Source organism: Saccoglossus kowalevskii, chromosome 4, assembly GCF_978046115.1.
Source record: "Saccoglossus kowalevskii chromosome 4, keSacKowa6.1, whole genome shotgun sequence".
Taxonomy (NCBI): domain Eukaryota; kingdom Metazoa; phylum Hemichordata; class Enteropneusta; family Harrimaniidae; genus Saccoglossus; species Saccoglossus kowalevskii.
In genome coordinates, this window is record NC_140644.1 from 44754771 (window position 1) to 44778846 (window position 24076).

General features: G+C 34.9%; 1 protein-coding gene across 1 annotated transcript in view; it reads right to left on the bottom strand.

Moving 5' to 3' along the window:
• The window catches only part of LOC102804587 (uncharacterized), a 45209-nt gene extending 33979 nt beyond the window's left edge, over positions 1-11230 (bottom strand). The window contains exon 1 of the mRNA XM_006815225.3: positions 10761-11230. Within this exon, the coding sequence (XP_006815288.2) occupies positions 10761-11032 (272 nt within the window). The 5' untranslated portion in view covers positions 11033-11230. The remainder of the gene's footprint in view (positions 1-10760) is intronic.
• Positions 11231-24076: the final 12846 nt, after the last annotated feature.

The following is a 24076-nucleotide window of genomic DNA, read 5'->3' on the forward strand; positions in this document are numbered from 1 at the left end:
AGGTCAAAGGACGCCGCTGCAGGTGAAATCTGCAAATGCATCATGGCGGAAAGTGATTTTCATCGAGAGTTTGCATACATTGTACGATCCAACACCTTCGTCAGTGGAGATAATATGACAATTTTGACTTCGACTGTGTTCCAACAGACTCAAATGTTTTTAATTTCGTAAATTCTGGTGGTACATAATTAATATTGTAATAAAATGTGCATATTTTTTGTGATCATTTCTGTTCCTTCATTGTGAAAATTAATGACGACTCAACTAATTTCGTAATTTGATTTCCCTCAAAGACGTAATCTGTCACTTGATGAATAAAATTTTTCATCTGCACTCTTTTTCGAAGGGGTGCTCGGGTAAGCGCCCACCCCTAAAAAATCGTGATTTTCTGAGTTGAGGCCCCTGGGCGCTAACGCGGTCGAGTACGGTATATATCTTTTAACGGCGTCTGACATTTTTCGGTGGCCAGTTTTTTTCATCTTATAACTCCTTCCCATGATATATTAGGTTAATAAAACACTGAGAAAAGCTTGAAATACTATAGTGTAATGTTTGTTTATGCTTCCATCGCGTAACGGACACTACTTATAGATTACACAGGATAAGCTGGATGGTCAACAAATCAGTATGCAAATTAAATCCTTTGTCTTCAGTCTGTCATTCAACATGATATGTAAATGCAAGAAGGACGTGTTCACCTACAACTAAGTTTCCGGGAATAAATTGAAATTACTCAACAAATGCATCGTGCACTGTAAATTTGGACCAAAGATAAAGAAAGTACACAATATAAGGTTGCATAATCCGGGATATTTAGAAAAAAAGTTTTTTTCTTCTAGTTTTTCCCCTCTCGCTACCTTAATGCAATAATTGACTAATTAATATGCATGGAATTGGACCAAAATCTAATCAGCGCATCTACTCATCATATATTAGCTGTGTGCCAAATTTCATTTGAATTGAAATTGTAGATCTTGAGTTATCAGTGGAACAAATTTTAGTCACAGAGTTAAGAGTCACAGACACCGGTACCACATTAGCTCCGTTTCACGGGAGCTAAAAATACATTTGACTTCCAAAAAGCATGAACTGAATATGTAAAATAACCCCAAACATATAAACTTCTGACTTGTCTCGTAATGGCAGTGTACTAATGGTGTGGGGTATATCTCACATTATTTGATAACATCACTGTAATGCATTAAATGTTAACCAGTTTTAGTATATAGATTAGATTAGAGAATAAAATACGATGAGTTGTAGTCAAGCACATTATTTGACTTTATCACCACCAGACTTGTCTTGTTTAGCCTGGTACTTGTCTGCATTCTCCTGAATGATTTGCTTTGTTACGTCAGGCGTGATAATGTACAAGTAGTTTCTCTGATCAGCCTGAGAATGGCCACAGTCAGCTTACATACAAGTGATGATATGATAAATGCGATTAATCCGACGATATTTGCTATATGGGGGTAGCCATCTTGAATTCTGATTGAAACTAAACAAGCAGCCTGTCGGCTGAGATAGCTCTGCTGTTGGCAATGCACATTTCAATTAAAGAACAGAAGATATCATTAGAAAATGAACAATATGTATAGTATCAAAGCAACGGGACTTGCTTTTTTCAACAAGAATTCAAAAATATCACTTTTCACCAAAAATTACAAAAATATTCACCAAAATTAGAGAACTTAAGATATCAACATGAAATGAACAAATCTGAGAGAGGTCCACATGTAGTACCTATTTATGTAATATCAAAGCAATTGGACTTGCGGTTTTTAACAAGAAGTCGAAAATATCACTTTTAACCAAAAATATTTACCAAAATTAGAGAATTGAAGATATCATCATGAAATGAACAAATCTAAGAGAGGTCCACATGTAGTACCTATATATGTAATATCAAAGCAATTGGACTTGCCATTTTTAACAACAAGTCGAAAACATCACTTTTTACCAAAAATGACAAAAATATTCACCAAAATTAGAGAATTGAAGATATCAACATGAAATGAACAAATCTAAAAGAGGTCAACCCAAGGTACATATACAACAAGTATCAAAACATTCAGGCTTGTAGTTTTCAAGAAGAAGTCGAAAAAATAAAACATTCACATGGACAACGACGGACAATTACTCATATGATAAGCTCCGTTCTACAAAGTTGACAGCGGAGCTAATAAAGAGGCAAGTTGAGAAACAGTTTCCTACAAATCAGGGAGAAAATAACAAACTTTCACGACCAAATGATCCGTTGGGAGTAACATTAAGCCAATCGACCTCATTCATCGTTTTTGCGTGGACAATCCCTTGTATATAAACACCTCATTACACGAAGAACTTTCCCTGGTATATTTTAAAACGAAATCGCCATCCAACTGTAAGACCGTCACTGGTTAGCTCATAAAGTATGATGACCGTTTTCTACTGTTATGTAGATTCACCCAGTGGGAGTGAGCACAAGATGGCGCCAGCGAGATTCGAAAGCCAACTGTTTAGTCAAAACCAAAGCAGTTAGCCAATTTGCTAGCAAGTTGGCAACAATTCTGAGACTTGCTTTAGAACAGATTTAGTGAACTTCTTTTTGTGGGGTCTGGTCAAACCCTTGGGGCAGCCATGTTTGTTTTTATTATTAGAGAACACTTACGCGTGTAATTATTTCATATTTGGAATTCCCATTTCCTAATATGGTAAAAATGAAAATACTCAGTGCAATACTGCAAAATTACGGCACGCTGTAACTTATGGCATTACAGTGATAGATGTATAATAATTATTATTATGTACTGGTACATCTTATTTTGAACTAACGCATATATAACAAAATTTCAACGAGATCCCCTCTTACTGGTTTAGTCAACGAATTATAGAACCAACTGTACTATTGAAGCTGTTTAATTGGTAATTAATTATTTGTTTATCCACAACCACATAGGAAGAAATGTTTTATTGCATTTTTACAGAATGAGACTAATAAAAATGTAATCCTTGCACACTTTATGATGCACTTTATGATCACTGTTTTATTTTAAAGCAGCAGTGAAAAAAATCAAAAACAAAGAAAGAATGAACAGCGAGATTCAGCCGATCTAAACAAAGGCAAAAACCTTATATTTAGGTTTGCAAGAACATCCCTAATTTCCTAAGCAAATATTAACATGAAATACACACCATCACATTCTCCTATATCTAAGCTTTCTAAAAACATGTACATTGCCATAGCTGGTAGACAAAAGTCACAATTAATGATTAAAACTATTTACTTGTTTTTCCCTATTCGCTACCTTAATTAAATGGTGATTAAATTGCATTCCTATATACATGTGTATGTACGAGTGCAATTTAATGAATTGCAAATGGTAAATTGCAGTTAAGTGGTGGATGTATTTAGTATGATTACAATATAGCTTTAGGTCTACACTAGACAGCAGTCTGAACACATTAATCATCCAAACATACATGTACTTCAAATATGAAACACATGGTGAAGATTGACATATAAGAATTGATATCAAAGGTCACATGATTATTGAATAAATGTTTGTCCTCACAGTTCAGAAATACACTGGTATAAAACTAGAATTGTTATGGGTGGAATTAACATTTCGGATTAGCTCCAAGACCAACATGGTCTGTATACATAGTCGTATGTACTGAACACATGCTACATCAATACAGAGCAAAATGAACACTGGTAATACAAACAAGGTGTTGTATGCCAATTCAGTTATATTTCTAAAATGTTAATAAATTTTCCAACAAAAGAAAACAATACTGTATTTACAAGAAGTGCATTTTACATAAGTGCATATGCTACCAGTACATGCAAATGATACAGGTGGGTAGAAGTTGGGAGATACCAGTACATGCAAATGATACAGGTGGGTGGAAGTTGGGAGATGCCAGTACATGCAAATGATACAGGTGGGTAGAAGTTGGGAGATGCCAGTACATGCAAATGATACAGGTGGGTATACCATCAATTTTGAATACACAAGTATGTAGAACGACGTAAAATATAAACATTTTAATTCATTTTTTGTTGTACTACACATGTAAGTGACTAATATCTACAGGCAGCCACACAATGTTGATATCTTCATTTGCTTTTAAAAAAAAAACTTTGTGGAAAAAAAATTGAAATATACATGTAACAAATCTGGAGCATCTGAGGTGAAACAATAACCAATAATTAGTATAATCATGAAAACAAGTCATTGTCAATGACACGTTCCCGTTCCGTTCATATTTGAGTGACATATACATTCAAAGCAGATCATGATCGAAATGCATCTGCATATGTACAACAGATTGTACTAAATCTGAACAAAATCCATCCATGCATGACTGAGATCCGGTTCCGGAATTGTGAAAATACGTGATTTTGATGCATTTTCGGCCTTAAAATGGCCATCATTCAGCTATTGTTAAGTGGATCATGAAACAAATGCACATATCTATTTGTGACATGATGTACCATGTGTGTGTGAAGTTTGAACTTGATTAATCCAGACATGTCTTGGATACGGATCCAGAACTGAATTCTTTAAAACAAAATGGCCGCCAGTCGGCCATTTCGAACTAGATCCAAAAAAAAATGACGTGCATCAAGGTCCTATTATGTTTAATGTATGTACCAAATTTGAACAAAATCAGTCTATGCATAACTGAGATCCAGGTCCGGAATGGTGAAAATGTGTGATTTCAATGTATTTTCGGCCTTAAAGCGGCCGCCATTTGGCTATCGTTAATGAGATCATGAAACAAATGCACATACATATTTGTGACATGATGTACCTTGTGTGTGTGAAGTTTGAACTCGATCAATCCAGGCATGTCTCGGACACGGATCAAGAACTGATTTTTTAAAACAAAATGGCCGCCAGTCGGCCATTTCGAACTTGATCCAAAAAAAAAAATTACGAGCATCAAGGTTCTATTATGTTTAATGTATGTACCAAATTTGAACAAAATCCGTCCATGCATAACTGAGATCCAGGTCCGGAATTGTGAAAATGTGCGATTTCAATGCATTTTCGGCCTTAAAGCGGCCGCCATTTGGTTATCGTTAATGAGATCATGAAACAAATGCACATACATATTTGTGACATGATGTACCTTGTGTGTGTGAAGTTTGAACTTGATCAATCCAGGCATGTCTCAGATACGGATCCAGAACTGAATTCTTTAAAACAAAATGGCCGCCAGTCGGCCATTTCAAACCCGATCCCAAAAAAAAATGACGTGCATCAAGGTCCTATTATGTTTAATGTATGTACCGAATTTGAACAAAATCCGTCCATGCATAACTGAGATCCGGGTCCGGAATGGTGAAAATGTGCAATTTTGATGCATTTTCGGCCTTAAAATGGTCGCTATTCGGCTATCGTTAATCGGATCATGAAAAAAATGCATGTGCATATGTCCCATATAATGTGTGATGTATGAGTGAAGTTTGAACTTAATCGGTCCATGCATGTTCGAGATACAGGTGATCACGGACGGACGCACGCACGCACACAGGGCAAAACATAAGTCCCCGTTTTCGGACTACGTCCGAACGGGGACTAATTAACATCGCATGTACATGTCCAGTCAAGTGATTGGATGTACCGTACTAGTACTTGTACTAAAACTTCGTTGATAGTCAACACTTTTCTTTTTAACTATTTTGAAAACATGCAGCCTGTCGGCTGAGATAGCTCAGCTGTTAGCAATGCACATTTCAATTAAAGAACTGAAAATATGATTAGAAAAATGTGTATAGTATCAAAACATTGAAACGCGTGACGACGGACAATCACTCATATGATAGGCTCCGCTCAACAAAGTTGACAGCAGAGCTAATAAAATGGAAAAGGGGCATCAGAAAGAAAAACGCCACACTAATGACTTGCAAAAACTAGAAATCTCTAAATACATGTACCAGTAGTAGGAAACATTATTTATATTACATGTACATGTATGAATGAATATGATGAATAACCGGGTAAACTACAGTTGCAGGTTCATTGAGTCACAGAGTAACTTGGTGAGTCAACAAAAACTTTTTGGGGGTCAATGAGCATTTTGGCTGGGGTCATTGCACAACTTAGCGAGGTCAATTGGCAACTTTGTGTGGTTATTGAGGTGTAAATCATTATCTACCTGTAATCAGTGAATGAGTGCATGTCTTTATTCAGCATAACACTGAATGGTGGTGGTCAAAACCACTGGCTGAGTTTCCGGCAGATTTTAGATTCACTACATGCATGGACATATTAATAATACCATGGAACTATAAACCCCAGGAAGAACAACGAAACTAAGAGGATTAAAAAAACCTTTGTCTTAGTTTATCTTACAGTGCTTTCGCTTTTGTTTCCACGACATTAGTCATACTCCATGTTAGTTGCCGCCGATACGCCCGTTTCAACCGCTTTGCTGGAAACGGAAAACTTGAAAAAAAAATTTCATATCTGCGCAGTAAAATATTTCGTTCACTACGCATGCGCAAACAAGTCGGTCTGCAGGGTGACCTTCAGTGTACCGGAAATCATGCAACGGGTCGGAGTTTTAGCGAGTTTTCATAATTTTTAATGTCGTTTTTAGATTACTTCTTGTTTTTTTCAACCTTCGAAAAAATAAGGTTGCGAAAGTTTGCGAAACATGGGGTTTGGTGAGCTGTTTGTTGTTGAGATATCCCGACTAATTCCGTGTTTCCCTTCGATCGCCAGAAGTGGCAATGTGTTTTTTTTTCCCGTTGAATGTCGATCATTTATCAGTGTTTTTGTCTTGGCGCCATTGTTTTTTTATGCTATAACCGGAACAACTCGGTCACGTGATCTCCCGGAGTCGTCCGATTGACTCCGAAAATGACCGATAGTCGGAGATAAACGTTCATTTGCGTAAATCGGCTTATTTTTTAATGCGACAAAATAAACAGTCAAAATAAACATTCGACATCGCGGCAACTATCATAGTTCAAAGGAAACGAAGTGGTTGTTCTTCCTGGGGTTTATAGTTCCATGATAATACATAGCCCATACTGTACAGAAGTGACATGCTTTTACTGATACCATGCCCGAATTTGTACATGCATCGTTATTCTTGCAAAAAACAGCATTGTTAATATTTAGTGTTGGTAACTGTAACCTGACACGTACATATAATTTATGAAACTATTGATTTGTAATAAACATAGAAGACTGGTTGAAAAATTGACAAGCTGGGTCATCTTATATAGTAATTTTTAATTAATATTCAAGATAGTCACTACAGCAAGGTCACCTATATATAAAACAAATCAGAGTGCAGCAAATCGGGGTTGATCTTCCCGACGAACGCTGTGACTTGTTTTGTCACATTGTTGCCATTGCGTGCAATGGGCAAATTATTGCTATTCTAGTTAATTTTTTTTTTATTTGGAGGCTCTGCACCTTTGAAAGACTTCCGTTTTTATCACTCTCTTTGTATGGCTAACAAAAGCGAGATTACCTTTCGATCAATACATGTTATTGTTTTAAATACGTGCAAGACGAGACTGACACTTGTAAACAAAAACATAAGCATCACGGGCGAGTGACCAATCGTCACGGACAAAGGGCAACTTTCAATCATGGCCGAGTGTCCAAGCGTCACGGTACCGTGTCGCTTCAGAGGCGTGGGGAGAACACTGAATCCAGTGACGAAAATCAGAGATTGTAGCCAATGGAATGCAAAATAGTATTTAGAAATAATATTCTTACATCTAGAACTGAAAACAATAGAATTTTCTGTTGTAAAAAGCCTTATATGAGGTAAACTACGTCATCAACAACGAATGTTATAGCACATGGCGAGAATAGAATGCTGTTACTGAATGCAAACGTTTGTACAAAATGTTTTCGCTGTCCCTTTGGCCTATAATCTCTCATTAAACTATTATTGAAAGCAGAAAAATGAATTTAAAATAATACGACTATCACAAGAATACTGCAAAGTATGAACTCTGGCAGTACAGGGTCACATCGACCTTCCACTACATATATGTTTTGGTCTATATGATCGCTGTACTGCTTTTGTGTACACTTTGGAATATAATTTTATTTGCATTTTTTCTAAACGATTTAGAAATGGCTTTGAATAAAGCACCATTTAATGGGGTTGAATTGGATGATTATCCACTAACATGTCTTATGTATGCTGACGACACCGTTATTGTATCTGATAGTGCTTCGGATTTACAGTTGTTACTTGCCAGATTCCAATTTTATTGTTATACGTGGAAAATATTTGTAAACACCACTAAAACTGAAATTATTATTTTCAATAAGGATATTGTTGACTGTGATGACGATAACTTGGATTTTAAATTATTTGGAAATCAAATTGATATTGTTGTAAATTATACATATCTAGGCGTTGTCTTTGCCGAAAATGGTTCATTTAAGTTGGCATGTGCAATTTTGGCCGGAATAGCTTCAAAGGCAGCATACGCGGTCAGGAAAGAAATTGGTAACGAGATTTCACCAAAATTACTTCAAAAAATATTTGACTCGAAAATTAAACCAATTTTAAACTATGGAGCGGCAGTTATAGGAAATCGGTATTGTAAACCAATTGAAGATGTTCAGTTAAAGTGGTGTAAATATATATTAAGTGTGGGGCAAAATACAACCAACAGTGCAGTTATGGGTGAACTCGGATGATATCCACTTAGTATCGGCAGAAATCTAATCCGTATTAAATTTTGGAAACGTATTCTGAAAATGTCATCTAATTGACTCGTTTACAAAGCCTATAGAGAGTCTGAAAAAATGGCACAGATAGGAAAGCCATTTTTTGCTTTAGCTATTAAGAAATTATTAATTAAACACAATATGCATACTGTTTGGGAGAATAGGTTTATCTCCCAAATTATCGATGAAACAACGTTGTTAATTGGAAAGAAAGAGAGAGATTGTTATTTCAAAAGTTGGAAAGATGCTTTATTTGACGATGTTCATAGATCCCCAAACAGTAGAAATAAGTTACGAACGTTTCGCCAATTTAAAACAAATATTTTTTATGAGAATTATTTGGATATCGTTCGTGTTCCCCTGCACAGACAAGCTTTAACTAAACTCCGGTGCTCTAATCATAAGTTACACATTGAGACCGGTAGATATTATGGAACTCCAGTGGAAAATAGAACCTGCCAAATATGTATAGATGCTGTTGAAGATGAAACTCATTTTCTGGTAGTTTGTCCAGCATATAACCATATTCGAAAACCGCTTTTTGATCGAATTAACCGCATTGAACCACAATTCGAGTTCTTTTCGCCTATCCGTAAACTTGCATATATTTTTTCTCAGGATAACCATGAAATCATCCAAAGTATTGCAAGATTTGTATACACAGCTTTTCAGATTAGATATAATTTGTCAGTGTGAATTCTCCAATAGATGAGTTGTATATGTGTGTGTATGTGTATATATATATAATACTTTATTTTATTGAGGCGATTAAAGTCACGCCTGTAACTTTCGCATTGTAACCTGTTCCCCCAGGTTAGTGGGGTATATTTCTTTAGAGAAATGGAAATAAAATAATAATAATAATTGTGATAACCTTAAAAGATTACACACTAATATTGCATGAATGAATCATTGTTGGTTGCAACAATCCTAAGATGTAGTTCAGCTCGAACGTGTTACTCATTAACAAGGACATGTGATTCACAGTCAATTCGTCCCAATTCACATTCGTCCCAACACATTCGTCCCACAAGTCGATTCGTCCCAATTCACATTCGTCCCATTTCATATTCGTCCATTTTTTTTTAATTTTTGGTCAGCATTACGATCTTGAGCAGGGTCAATTTCTATGCCAACTGTTACTGACATGCTAACTAATAACTCCACGTTGCGTGTACGGTGTATTTGTATTTATTAACTAATAACTCCATGTTGCGTGTACGGTGTATTTGTATTTATTAACTAATAACTTGTACGTTGCATGTACGGTGTATTTGTATTTATTAACTAATAACTTATACGTTGCATGTACGGTGTATTTGTATTTATTAACTAATAACTTGTACGTTACGTGTATTGTGTATTTGTATTTATTAACTAATAACTCCACGTTGCGTGTACGGTGTATTTGTATTTATTAACTAATAACTTATACGTTGCATGTACGGTGTATTTGTATTTATTAACTAATAAATTGTACGTTGCGTGTACGGTGTATTTGTATTTATTAACTAATAACTACGTTGCATGTACGATGTATTTGTATTTATTAACTAATGCATGACGTATACGTGAGCAGTTCGTTGTTTGGATTTGTTGTGCTTATTTGGCGAGTTAGTAGTGGGCTAACCTTAAATCTGACGAATCGACTTGTGGGACAAATCGACTTTGGGACGAATTAACCTGTGGGACTAATCGACTTGAGACGAATCGACATTGTGGGACGAATTGGCTTGGGACAAATGTGATTTGGGACGAATCGACCGTCCCCCGGACATGTACGTGACACAGTTTACATCGACCCCTACTGAGGACAAGTAATATGCAGTAATTTGAAAAGCAGGAAACTAGTAACCGGTTGAGCGTACACTGAAATCAGAATACTATTGATATTATCTTGTGACATAGCGAAGAACGCTGACAATACGTCCCACGCTTTCTATAAATAAATGTAGTAAGTGGAAAAAGAGTCTAAAAACTCGGAAGGTCAAGCCCAGCCCAAACAATGATCAGTTTATTATGGTCATGTTGTAGTCATCGTCGGTCACCATTACTTACCATGTATCTTCGTCACCGTCCACAAATGTGTCTACTTGTATTTCATCGACAGTGTCAAGACTCAAGTTCATAACGTCTTTTGTGAATGTTTCACTGTTCGATCGTGACAGTTTGCTTATTTCCGTTGCCGACGAGTTGGTTGTTTCCATTCCGATTTCGTCAAGGTTTGTCTTGTTCCTTAGCTGTTCATTTTGTCGCTCCAATTTCTTAACTAAATCCTGCAATTTCTTGACCTGGAGCTCTGGATCATTAGCAGAGTCTGTGTCTCCCATAATAAATTATCCAAAATTCTTTTTTCTCGGTTGATAACATTAAAATTTGTAATTATTTCAGCCAGACAAGTGTCAATCGCGATATTACCCGGTGTGTTCCGCCATGTTAGAATACGTACGGCGCATGCGCAGATTATACGACAGGGATCATGGGAAACAAATAGTCCTGTAGTTGAGACAGGAAACGTGAGAGGGAAAGGGCGGAGCCATAGGGGGGGGGGGGGGTTGAAGTACAAAGCGGCGACTTATTAGTACAGTACAGAAATGTTGACATATACAATTAAATAATAATATAAAAACATTAACAATTGTATCGCACTTTGGAAGGAAATGAATTTGTAATTTAATTACAGTGTAATAAAACTGTATTATTATTATTAGTATTATTATTATTATTATTGGTAATCATACCTTATAACCCCAACTGGTACTCTTCAGTCTGGTGACACTTCCAAGATATAAGCGTGATTTCTGCACTTCAAACAACACAGATATACAAGGTGAGATTAACTATACTTACATCATGGTTATATACTTAGTCGAAATGTGAGTTTATTTTTGTTAATTTTGTTTAATCCTTACTTCCAATGGTTAATGAATTGTTCTTTCAATTTGACATGTAATTGTCTTTGCTCAGCTGTTTTGAGTACTAAAATTGTCTGCGTTTCATTGATGTTGTCTAAGTGTGCATAATTACAATTTATTTGATGCTGCTTCTTACTAATTCGTTAGACGAATTCATTGCTCTATTGTAGTTCTATTAGCAGTTTGTGTATGAAAACCTGAATTCTCTGTATACGATCATTACAGGGGTATTTTGCCTCACTCTCAAAAATAATCTGCATAAATGTGAATGAATATCTCAATTACATGTAATGGCTTTCTCAATTTCGCTTTTCAAAATTAGAATCATTGACCAAAACAATGTATTTAACACAGTATTACAGTATTTCCTGAGAAGATGGATTGAGTAATTGCTAAAATACGATAGCTGGTCCAGAATAATGTCAGCTAGAAATTCATACAAAAAATTCCTATTGCAACTGTTTTTCCCCTAATTCCTTCTGAGCACATCCTTTCTGAATATTGATTTCCCAACACACACTGAAGTAACCTGACAATTCACCATACAGCATTGTTAATTTGTTATGCTTTGTGACACACAAGATATAGTTCAAAGGTCAATATTGTCTACCTTTCTGTACAGTTGTTTGGATTGTTTTTTTCAAATAGTGAAAAAATGTGATTTGTTGGGTTGAAGTGTGTAGAATCATTGAACCGTCATTTCATTCAGATGTATATTACAAAGATATCAGATAGTGGGAAATACAATGACTCGGTGTCTCAAGACCTAAAATGACACCTAAAGTTGCACATAGAGTAACATGCTGAACTCTTCTTATTAACTCAACCAACTACCGGGGCTATATAAACATAAATGCATTGCTTGTATGCATATCATTTAGTGAAGTCACATGATATAAAACATACAATGCAATTGGTCAATGATTAAACTGAGGCTAATATCTTGTCTTTACTTTGAACAAAAATCAGTCAAGATACATCCAAGAAATGGGAAATAAAATTAACATGGCTGCCAGACAGCCATTTTGCATAAAACAAGCAGCCTTTTCACTAAAAACGACAAAAATAATCATCAAAATTAGATAATTGAAGATATTACCACGAAATTAACAAATCTGAAAAAGGTCCACATGTAGTACCTATATATGTAATATAAAAGCAATCGGATTTGCGGTTTTCAACATAAAGTCAAAAATATCACTTTTACCAAAAATTACAAAAACATTCACAAAAATTATAGAATTGAAGATATCATCACGAAATGAACAAATTTGAGAGAGATCCACATGTAGTACCTATATATGTAATATCAAAGCAATTGGCCTTGCGTTTCTTAACAAGAAGTCGAAAATATCACTTTTTACCAAAAATGACAAAAATATTCATCAAAATTAGGGAATTAAAGATATCATTACAAAATGAACAAATCTGAGAGAGGTTCATGTGTAGTACCTATATATGTAATATCAAAGCAATTGGCCTTGCGGTTTTTAACAAGAAGTCGAAAATATCACTTTTTACCAAAAATGACAAAAATATTCATCAAAATTAGGGAATTAAAGATATCATTACAAAATGAACAAATCTAAGAGACGTCCACGTGTAGTACCTATATATGTAATATCAAAGCAATTGGAGTTTTTAACAAGAAGTTGAAAATATCACTTTTTACCAAAAATGACAAAAATATTCACCAAAATTAGAGAATCTCATCAAGATATCATCATGAAATGAACAAATCTAAGAGAAGTCTACCCAAGATACATATACACTAAGTATCAAAGCATTCAGGCTTGTAGTTTTCAAGAAGAAGTTGAAAATGTAAAACATTGACACGGACAACAGACGATGACGGACACGGACAATCACTCGTATGATAAGCTCCACTCGACAAAGTCGACAGCGGAGTTAATAAAAAAACACTGACATGCATTAGCAATCAATCAAATGTGAGGTTCATTTTAAGATTGAATAAAATTGGCCCCGGCAGCCATGCCCGAGAAATGGCAGATGACAGGTTTAGTGCTGTTTTTTCGGTTATTATTTGTTGGAGTAAAAATGGTCGTCAAAGGTCAATAAAATGAAATGAAAGGCAAATAAGCAATCCATATATTATGTCTTTCTTTATATTAACTTGTAACAAAATTGGCCAAGGTATGTCAGAGAAATGGCCAAGAACATGGCAACCAGTCAGCCATTCAGTTTTGAATCAAATCACACAACAAACTATGCATCAGTAACTCATGTGCAAATTTTGTAAAAAAAATCAGTCCAGACTTGACAGAAAAATTGTTGAGATGTTTTTGGATTTTAGTTTTTATTCATAATTACCGCTAGAGTACAATCAATCTTTGCTTACAATTCAGATTGATACAAAACTCTGCTGAGAATGACTTGTGTATGCCAAACAGAAAAAATCATAGGATTATATAAAATTACTATTACCGGTATTTCTTATTTTAATAAAAATAAAAATATGTTTGTGTATATTTTATTACATGTTATATTGAAGACTAGACTTGCATACAGTCATTTTAGCCATTTACACATAATATTTTTTTTTTATTTTATGGAAAAAACACCAAAAAACAAGTCATTGAAAATGACACGTCCCCATAACATTTTTGAAAGTTCTCTTTGTGCTCGTCATATTAAAGCGGAGGGGTTGTCGCGAGCGTGTCCTTGAAACTTGAGTTCCAAGTGGCGTAACAGATTATTTACATCAAAACACATGTTCCGTTTAGTAGTAATATGTCCAAAAATAAAAACAGCTGTTATTCAGCCAACTTTGATCTGATTATGAAACACACTGATATGTATGATGTATGTGCCAAATACGAATGAAAATGGTACATAAATTGTGGAAATATAGTAGTCAGGCCAAAAAGTCTAATGGCTGTCAATCGGCCATCCTTGACCAGATTTTGAAACAAATTGTTATGGACATGCATCATAACATATATAAAGTACATGTATGTGCCAAATTTGAATGAAAACTGACAGGGCACGTCCAAGATACCGCATAAAAAACAAGCAGCCTATCGGCTGAGATAGCTCTGCTGTTAGCAATGCACATTTCAATTAAAAAACTGAAGACATTAGAAAATGAACAATATGAATAGTATCAAAGCAATGGGACTTACAGTTTTTAACAAGAAGTCGAAAATATCATTTTTTACCAAAAATTACAAAAATATTCACCAAAATAAATTAATTAGAGAATTGAAGATATCATCACAAAATGAACACATCTGAGAGAGGTCCACATGTAGTACCTATATATGTAATATCAAAGCAATCGGACTTACAGTTTTCAACAAGAAGTCGAAAATATCACTTTTTACCAAAAATGACAAAAATATTCACCAAAATTAGAGAACTGAAGATATAATCACAAAATGAACAAATCTGAGAAAGGTCTACTTGTAGTATCTATATATGTAATATCAAAGCAATTGAACTATTGGTTTTTAACAAGAAGTCGAAAATATCACTTTTTACCAAAAATTACAAAAATATTCACCAAAATTAGAGAACTGAAGATATCATCACAAAATGAACAAATCTGAGAAAGGTCTACATGTAGTATCTATATATGTAATATCAAAGCAATTGAACTATTGGTTTTTAACAAGAAGTCGAAAATATCACTTTTTACCAAAAATTACAAAAATATTCACCAAAATTAGAGAATTGAAGATATCATCACAAAATGAACAAATCTGAGAGAGGTCCATATGTAGTACCTATATATGTAATATCAAAGCAATCGAACTTGCGGTTTTTAACAAGAAGTCGAAAATATCACTTTTTACCAAAAATGACAAAAATATTCACCAAAATTAGAGAATTGAAGATATCATCACGAAATGAACAAATCTGAGAGAGGTCCACATGTAGTACCTATATATGTAGTATCAAAGCAATTGGACTTGCGGTTTTTAACAAGAAGTCGAAAATATCACTTTTTACCAAAAATGACAAAAATATTCACCAAAATTAGAGAATTAAAGATATCATTACAAAATGAAAAAATCTGAGAGAGGTCCACATGTAGTACCTATATATGTAATATCAAAGCAATTGCACTTGCGGTTTTTAACAAGAAGTCGAAAATATCACTTTTTACCAAAGATGACAAAAATATTCACCAAAATTAGAAAATTGAAGATATCAACATGAAATGAACAAACCTAAGAGAGGTCTACCCAAGGTACATATACACCAAGTATCAAAGCATTCAGGCTTGTAGTTTTCAAGAAGAAGTCGAAAAAGTAAAACATTGACACGGACGACGACGACGGACAATCACTCATATGATAAGCTCCGCTCGACAAAGTCGACAGCGGAGCTAAAAAAGAAGATGCCTGCCAGACGACCATCTTTGATCCAAATATGAAAAAAATCGTCATGGACATGTATCCTAACATGTATAATCTATGTACCAAGTTTGAATGACAACTGACAAAACATTTTCAAAAAACAAAATGGCTGCCAGTCGGCCATTTTGAATCAAATCACTAAACCACCGCATGTGCATATGTCCCACATGAGGTACTAGGCACATGCAAAGAATGAACGGAATCGGTCAACAGGATTCTGAAATATGACTCTGGACAGACTGACGCACGAACGAACAGACGGACACACAGACGGATGGACGGACAAACTCAGGAACTCATGAACGGTCGGGGACATGTATCCTAACATGTATGATCTATGTACTAAATTTGAATGAAAACCGACAAAGCATGTCCAAAATACGACATTTTCAAAAAACAAGATGGCTGCCAGTCGACTATCTTTGATCCAATTGCGAAATAAATCGTCATGGACATGTATCCTAACATGTATAATCTATGTACCAAGTTTGAATGAAAACTGACAAAGCATGTCAAAAATACAACATTTTCAAACAAGCAGCCTGTCGGCTGAGATAGCTCCGCTGTTAGCAATGCACATTTTAATTAAGAACAGAAGATATCATTAGAAAATGGACAATATGTATAGTATCAAAGCAATCGGACTTGTGGTTTTTAACAAGAAGTCGAAAATATTAATTTTTACCAAAAATATTTATCCAAATTAGAAAATTAAAGATATCACGAAATGAACAAATCTGACAGAGGTCCACATGTAGTACCTACATGTATATATGTAATCAAAGCAATCAGACTTGTGGTTTTTTAGAAGAAGTCAGAAATATCACTTTTTACCAAAAATGACAAAAATATTCACCAAAATTAGAGAATTGAAGATATCATCATGAAATGAACAAATCTGAGAGAGGTCCACATATAGTACCTATATATGTAATGACAAAAATATTCACCAAAAATAGACAATTTGAGATTTTGACATGAAATGAACAAATCTGAGAAAGAACTATTCAAGGTACTCGCATACCAAATTTGAAAACATTGATATTGTAAAGTTGACGGACGAGGATGACGACTGCGAACAATCAGTAGTATAAACAGCTCCGCTGTGTCGACTTTGTAATGTATAACAATTAACTGGTTAAAATTGAGTATTATACATGTACTTGATAGTTGATTCTAGACATATGGTTATTCAAATGTGATCATATGATGATATATACAATCATGTATCATGGCAGTTCAATGTAAAGCAGTGTAATAATTTATGATACCTCATTACTATGTAACAAGTCATGAATGACACTGCCTTCGCTAGTTGTCATTCTAAAGTTGCATGGACATAAATTGGCAAACGTGATTTCTATGGCATTTTCATATTTATAGCACTCTCCATCCAGGTCAGCATTGTTCTCAGCAAGGAAACCAGATAGCACCATCCCAGTACAACAGGTAAAATGACAAGGAAGTATACAAATCAGATCTGCAAATATTTCAGTGTTGTGTCTGTTTGGATAAACTAGTTTGTGGCCCTGGATTAGTTTCAATATCTCTAAAAAGGACAAGATTACTTCTCATACGACAATGATACAAATAAAGTGCAAAAATCCAGAAAAATATTATTATTACTATAAGTTTTTATTATCATACATTAATATTAACAAATCGTGTGAAATTTTATGTACAGAGAAACACATATTTATGCTTTGGTTGACAGAACTTCTCAAAGTAACAAGTCATTGAAAATGACACAGTCCCCGTTAAGTTCTCTTTGTGCTCGTCATATTAAAGTGGAGGGGTTGTCGCGAGTGTGTCCTTGAAACTTGAGTTCCAAGTGGCGTATACAACAGATTGTTTATTTACATCAAAACACATGTTTCGTGTCATAGTAATATGGCCAAAATAAAAATAGCCCTTATTCGGCCATCTTTGATCTTATTATGAAACACACTGATATGTATGATGTGCCAAATACGAATGAAAATGGTACATGAATTGTGGAAATATAGTAGTAAGGCCAAAAAGTCAGATGGCTGTCAATCGGCCATCCTTGACCAGATTTTGAAACAAATTGTCATGGACATGCATCCTAACATGTATAAAGTACATGTGCCAAATTTGAATGAAAACTGACAGAGCACGTCCAAGATACCGCATAAAAAAACAAAAACAAGATGCCTGCCAGTCGACCATCTTTGATCCAATTGTGAAATAAATCGTCATGGACATGTATCCTAACATGTATAATCTATGTACTAAGTTTGAATGACAACTGACAAAGCATGTCCAAAATACAACATTTTCAAAAAACAAGATGGCTGCCAGTCGGCCATTTTGAATCGAATCGCTAAACTACTGCATGTGCATATGTCCCACATAAGGTACTAGACACATGCAAAGAATGAACGTAATCGGTCCACAGGATTCTAAAATATGACGAACACACTGACACAAGGACAGACGGACACACGGACGGTCGGACAGACTCAGGAACTCACGGACAGTCAGGGACATGTATCCTAACATGTATGATCTATGTACTAAATTTGAATGAAAACTGACAAAGCATGTCCAAAATATTACATTTTCAAAAAACAAGATGGCTGCCAGTCGGCCATCTTTGATCCAATTATGAAATAAATCATCATGGACATGTATCCTAACATGTATAATCTATGTACCAAGTTTGAATGAAAACTGACAAAGCATGTCCAAAATACAACATTTTCAAAAAACAAGATGGCTGCCAGTCGGCCATTTTGAATCAAATCGCTAAACCACTGCATGTGCATATGTCCCACATAAAGTACTAGGCATATGCAAAGAATGAACGGAATCGGTCAAAGGGATTCTGAGATATGACTCCGGACGGACGCACGGACACACGGACGGACGGAGACCGAATTATAAGTCCCCGTTTTCGGACTTCGTCCGAACGGGGCCTAAAAAACAGAGGACCTGTGAAACTTTATACAATTGTCAGACACGCAGTGAATAGTACCGGTATGTTTTTGTAATACATGCAGTTCCAGCGGCTTTGCTTTCTGAGAAAAAAAAATCTGGCTATGCACCTGAAAAAAAACAAAAACAAGCAGCCTATCGGCTGAGATAGCTCTGCTATTAGCAATGCACATTTCAATTAAAGAACTGAAGACATCATTAGAAAATGAACAATATGAATAGTATCAAAACAATCGGACTTACGGTTTTTAACAAGAAGTCGAAAATATCACTTTTTACCGAAAATTACAAAAATATTCACCAAAATAAATTAATTAGAGAATTGAAGATATCATCACAAAATGAACAAATCTGAGAGGTCCACATGTAGTATCTATATATGTAATATCAAAGCAATCGGACTTACAGTTTTCAACAAGAAGTCGAAAATATCTCTTTTTACCAAAAATGACAAAAATATTCACCAAAATTAGAGAATTAAAGATATCATTACAAAATGAACAAATCTGAGAGAGGTCCACTTGTAGTACCTATATATGTAATATCAAAGCAATCATACTTGCGGTTTTTAACAAGAAGTCGAAAATATCACTTTTTACCAAAAATGACAAAAATATTCACCAAAATTAGAGAATTAAAGATATCATTAAAAAATGAACAAATCTGAGAGAGGTCCACATGTAGTACCTATATATGTAATATCAAAGCAATTGCACTTGCGGTTTTTAACAAGAAGTTGAAAATATCACTTTTACCAAAAATTACAAAAATATTCACCAAAATTAGAGAATTAAAGATATCATTACAAAATGAACAAATCTGAGAGAGGTTCACTTGTAGTACCTATATATGTAATATCAAAGCAATCGGACTTGCGGTTTTTAACAAGAAGTCGAAAATATCACTTTTTACCAAAAATGACAAAAATATTCACCAAAATTAGAGAATTAAAGATATCATTACAAAATGAACAAATCTGAGAGAGGTTCACTTGTAGTACCTATATATGTAATATCAAAGCAATCGGACTTGCGGTTTTTAACAAAAAGTCGAAAATATCACTTTTTACCAAAAATGACAAAAATATTCACCAAAATTAGAGAATTAAAGATATCATTAAAAAATGAACAAATCTGAGAGAGGTCCACATGTAGTACCTATATATCTAGTATCAAAGCGATTTGACTTGCGGTTTTTAACAAGAAATCGAAAATATCACTTTTTACCAAAAATGACAAAAATATTCACCAAAATTAGAGAATTAAAGATATCATTACAAAATGAAAAAATCTGAGAGAGGTCCACATGTAGTACCTATATATGTAATATCAAAGCAATTGCGGTTTTTAACAAGAAGTCGAAAATATCACTTTTTACCAAAAATGACAAAAATATTCACCAAAATTAGAGAATTAAAGATATCATTACAAAATGAAAAAATCTGAGAGAGGTCCACATGTAGTACCTATATATGTAATATCAAAGCAATTGCGGTTTTTAACAAGAAGTCGAAAATATCACTTTTTACCAAAAATGACAAAAATATTCACCAAAATTAGAGATTTAAAGATATCATTACAAAATGAAAAAATCTGAGAGAGGTCCACATGTAGTACCTATATATGTAATATCAAAGCAATTGCACTTGCGGTTTTTAACAAGAAGTTGAAAATATCACTTTTTACCAAAGATGACAAAAATATTCACCAAAATTAGAGAATTAAAGATATCAACATGAAATGAACAAAGCTAAGAGAGGTCTACCCAAGGTACATATACACCAAGCATCAAAGCATTCAGGCTTGTAGTTTTCAAGAAGAAGTCGAAAAAGTAAAACATTGACACGGACGACGACGACGACGGACAATCACTCATATGATAAGCTCCGCTCGACAAAGTCGACAGCGGAGCTAAAAAAAAAGATGCCTGCCAGACGACCATCTTTGATCCAAATGTGAAAAAAATCGTCATGGACATGTATCCTAACATGTATAATCTATGTACCAAGTTTGAATGACAACTGACAAAACATTTTCAAAAAACAAGATGGCTGCCAGTCGGCCATTTTGAATCAAATCACTAAACCACCGCATGTGCATATGTCCCACATGAGGTACTAGGCACATGCAAAGAATGAACGGAATCGGTCAACAGGATTCTGAAATATGACTCTGGACAGACTGACGCACGAACGAACAGACGGACACACGGACGGATGGACGGACAAACTCAGGAACTCATGAACGGTCGGGGACATGTATCCTAACATGTATGATCTATGTACTAAATTGGAATGAAAACCGACAAAGCATGTCCAAAATACGACATTTTCAAAAAACAAGATGGCTGCCAGTCGACTATCTTTGATCCAATTGTGAAATAAATCGTCATGGACATGTATCCTAACATGTATAATCTATGTACCAAGTTTGAATGAAAACTGACAAAGCATGTCAAAAATACAACATTTTCAAACAAGCAGCCTGTCGGCTGAGATAGCTCCGCTGTTAGCAATGCACATTTTAATTAAGAACAGAAGATATCATTAGAAAATGGACAATATGTATAGTATCAAAGCAATCGGACTTGTGGTTTTTAACAAGAAGTCGAAAATATTAATTTTTACCAAAAATATTTATCCAAATTAGAAAATTAAAGATATCACGAAATGAACAAATCTGACAGAGGTCCACATGTAGTACCTACATGTATATATGTAATCAAAGCAATCAGACTTGTGGTTTTTTAGAAGAAGTCAGAAATATCACTTTTTACCAAAAATGACAAAAATATTCACCAAAATTAGAGAATTGAAGATATCATCATGAAATGAACAAATCTGAGAGAGGTCCACATATAGTACCTATATATGTAATGACAAAAATATTCACCAAAAATAGACAATTTGAGATTTTGACATGAAATGAACAAATCTGAGAAAGAGCTATTCAAGGTACTCGCATACCAAATTTGAAAACATTGATATTGTAAAGTTGACGGACGAGGATGACGACTGCGAACAATGAGTAGTATAAACAGCTCCGCTGTGTCGACTTTGTAATGTATAACAATTAACTGGTTAAAATTGAGTATTATACATGTACTTGATAGTTGATTCTAGACATATGGTTATTCAAATGTGATCATATGATGATATATACAATCATGTATCATGGCAGTTCAATGTAAAGCAGTGTAATAATTTATGATACCTCATTACTATGTAACAAGTCATGAATGACACTGCCTTCGCTAGTTGTCATTCTAAAGTTGCATGGACATAAATTGGCAAACGTGATTTCTATGGCATTTTCAAGTTTATAGCACTCTCCATCCAGGTCAGCATTGTACAACAGGTAAAATGACAAGGAAGTATACAAATCAGATCTGCAAATATGTCAGTGTTGTGTCTGTTTGGATAAACTAGTTTGTGGCCCTGGATTAGTTTCAATATCTCTAAAAAGGACAAGATTACTTCTCATACGACAATGATACAAATAAAGTGCAAAAATCCAGAAAAATATTATTATTACTATAAGTTTTTATTATCATACATTAATATTAACAAATCGTGTGAAATTTTATGTACAGAGAAACACATATTTATGCTTTGGTTGACAGAACTTCTCAAAGTAACAAGTCATTGAAAATGACACAGTCCCCGTTAAGTTCTCTTTGTGCTCGTCATATTAAAGTGGAGGGGTTGTCGCGAGTGTGTCCTTGAAACTTGAGTTCCAAGTGGCGTATACAACAGATTGTTTATTTACATCAAAACACATGTTTCGTGTCATAGTAATATGGCCAAAATAAAAATAGCCCTTATTCGGCCATCTTTGATCTTATTATGAAACACACTGATATGTATGATGTGCCAAATACGAATGAAAATGGTACATGAATTGTGGAAATATAGTAGTAAGGCCAAAAAGTCAGATGGCTGTCAATCGGCCATCCTTGACCAGATTTTGAAACAAATTGTCATGGACATGCATCCTAACATGTATAAAGTACATGTGCCAAATTTGAATGAAAACTGACAGAGCACGTCCAAGATACCGCATAAAAAAACAAAAACAAGATGCCTGCCAGTCGACCATCTTTGATCCAATTGTGAAATAAATCGTCATGGACATGTATCCTAACATGTATAATCTATGTACTAAGTTTGAATGACAACTGACAAAGCATGTCCAAAATACAACATTTTCAAAAAACAAGATGGCTGCCAGTCGGCCATTTTGAATCGAATCGCTAAACTACTGCATGTGCATATGTCCCACATAAGGTACTAGGCACATGCAAAGAATGAACGTAATCGGTCCACAGGATTCTAAAATATGACGAACAGACTGACACAAGGACAGACGGACAGACGGACGGTCGGACAGACTCAGGAACTCACGGACAGTCGGGGACATGTATCCTAACATGTATGATCTATGTACTAAATTTGAATGAAAACAGACAAAGCATGTCCAAAATATTACATTTTCAAAAAACAAGATGGCTGCCAGTCGGCCATCTTTGATCCAATTATGAAATAAATCATCATGGACATGTATCCTAACATGTATAATCTATGTACCAAGTTTGAATGAAAACTGACAAAGCATGTCCAAAATACAACATTTTCAAAAAACAAGATGGCTGCCAGTCGGCCATTTTGAATCAAATCGCTAAACCACTGCATGTGCATATGTCCCACATAAAGTACTAGGCATATGCAAAGAATGAACGGAATCGGTCCAAGGGATTCTGAGATATGACTCCGGACGGACGCACGGACGCACAGACGCACGGACACACGGACACACGGACGGACGGAGACCGAATTATAAGTCCCCGTTTTCGGACTTCGTCCGAACGGGGACTAAAAAACAGAGGACCTGCGAAACTTTATACAATTGTCAGACACGCAGTGAATAGTACCGGTATGTTTTTGTAATACATGCAGTTCCAGCGACTTTGCTTTCTGAGAAAAAAAAATCTGGCTATGCACCTGAAAAAAAACAAAAACAAGCAGCCTATCGGCTGAGATAGCTCCGCTGTTAGCAATGCACATTTCAATTAAAGAACTGAAGACATCATTAGAAAATGAACAATATGAATAGTATCAAAG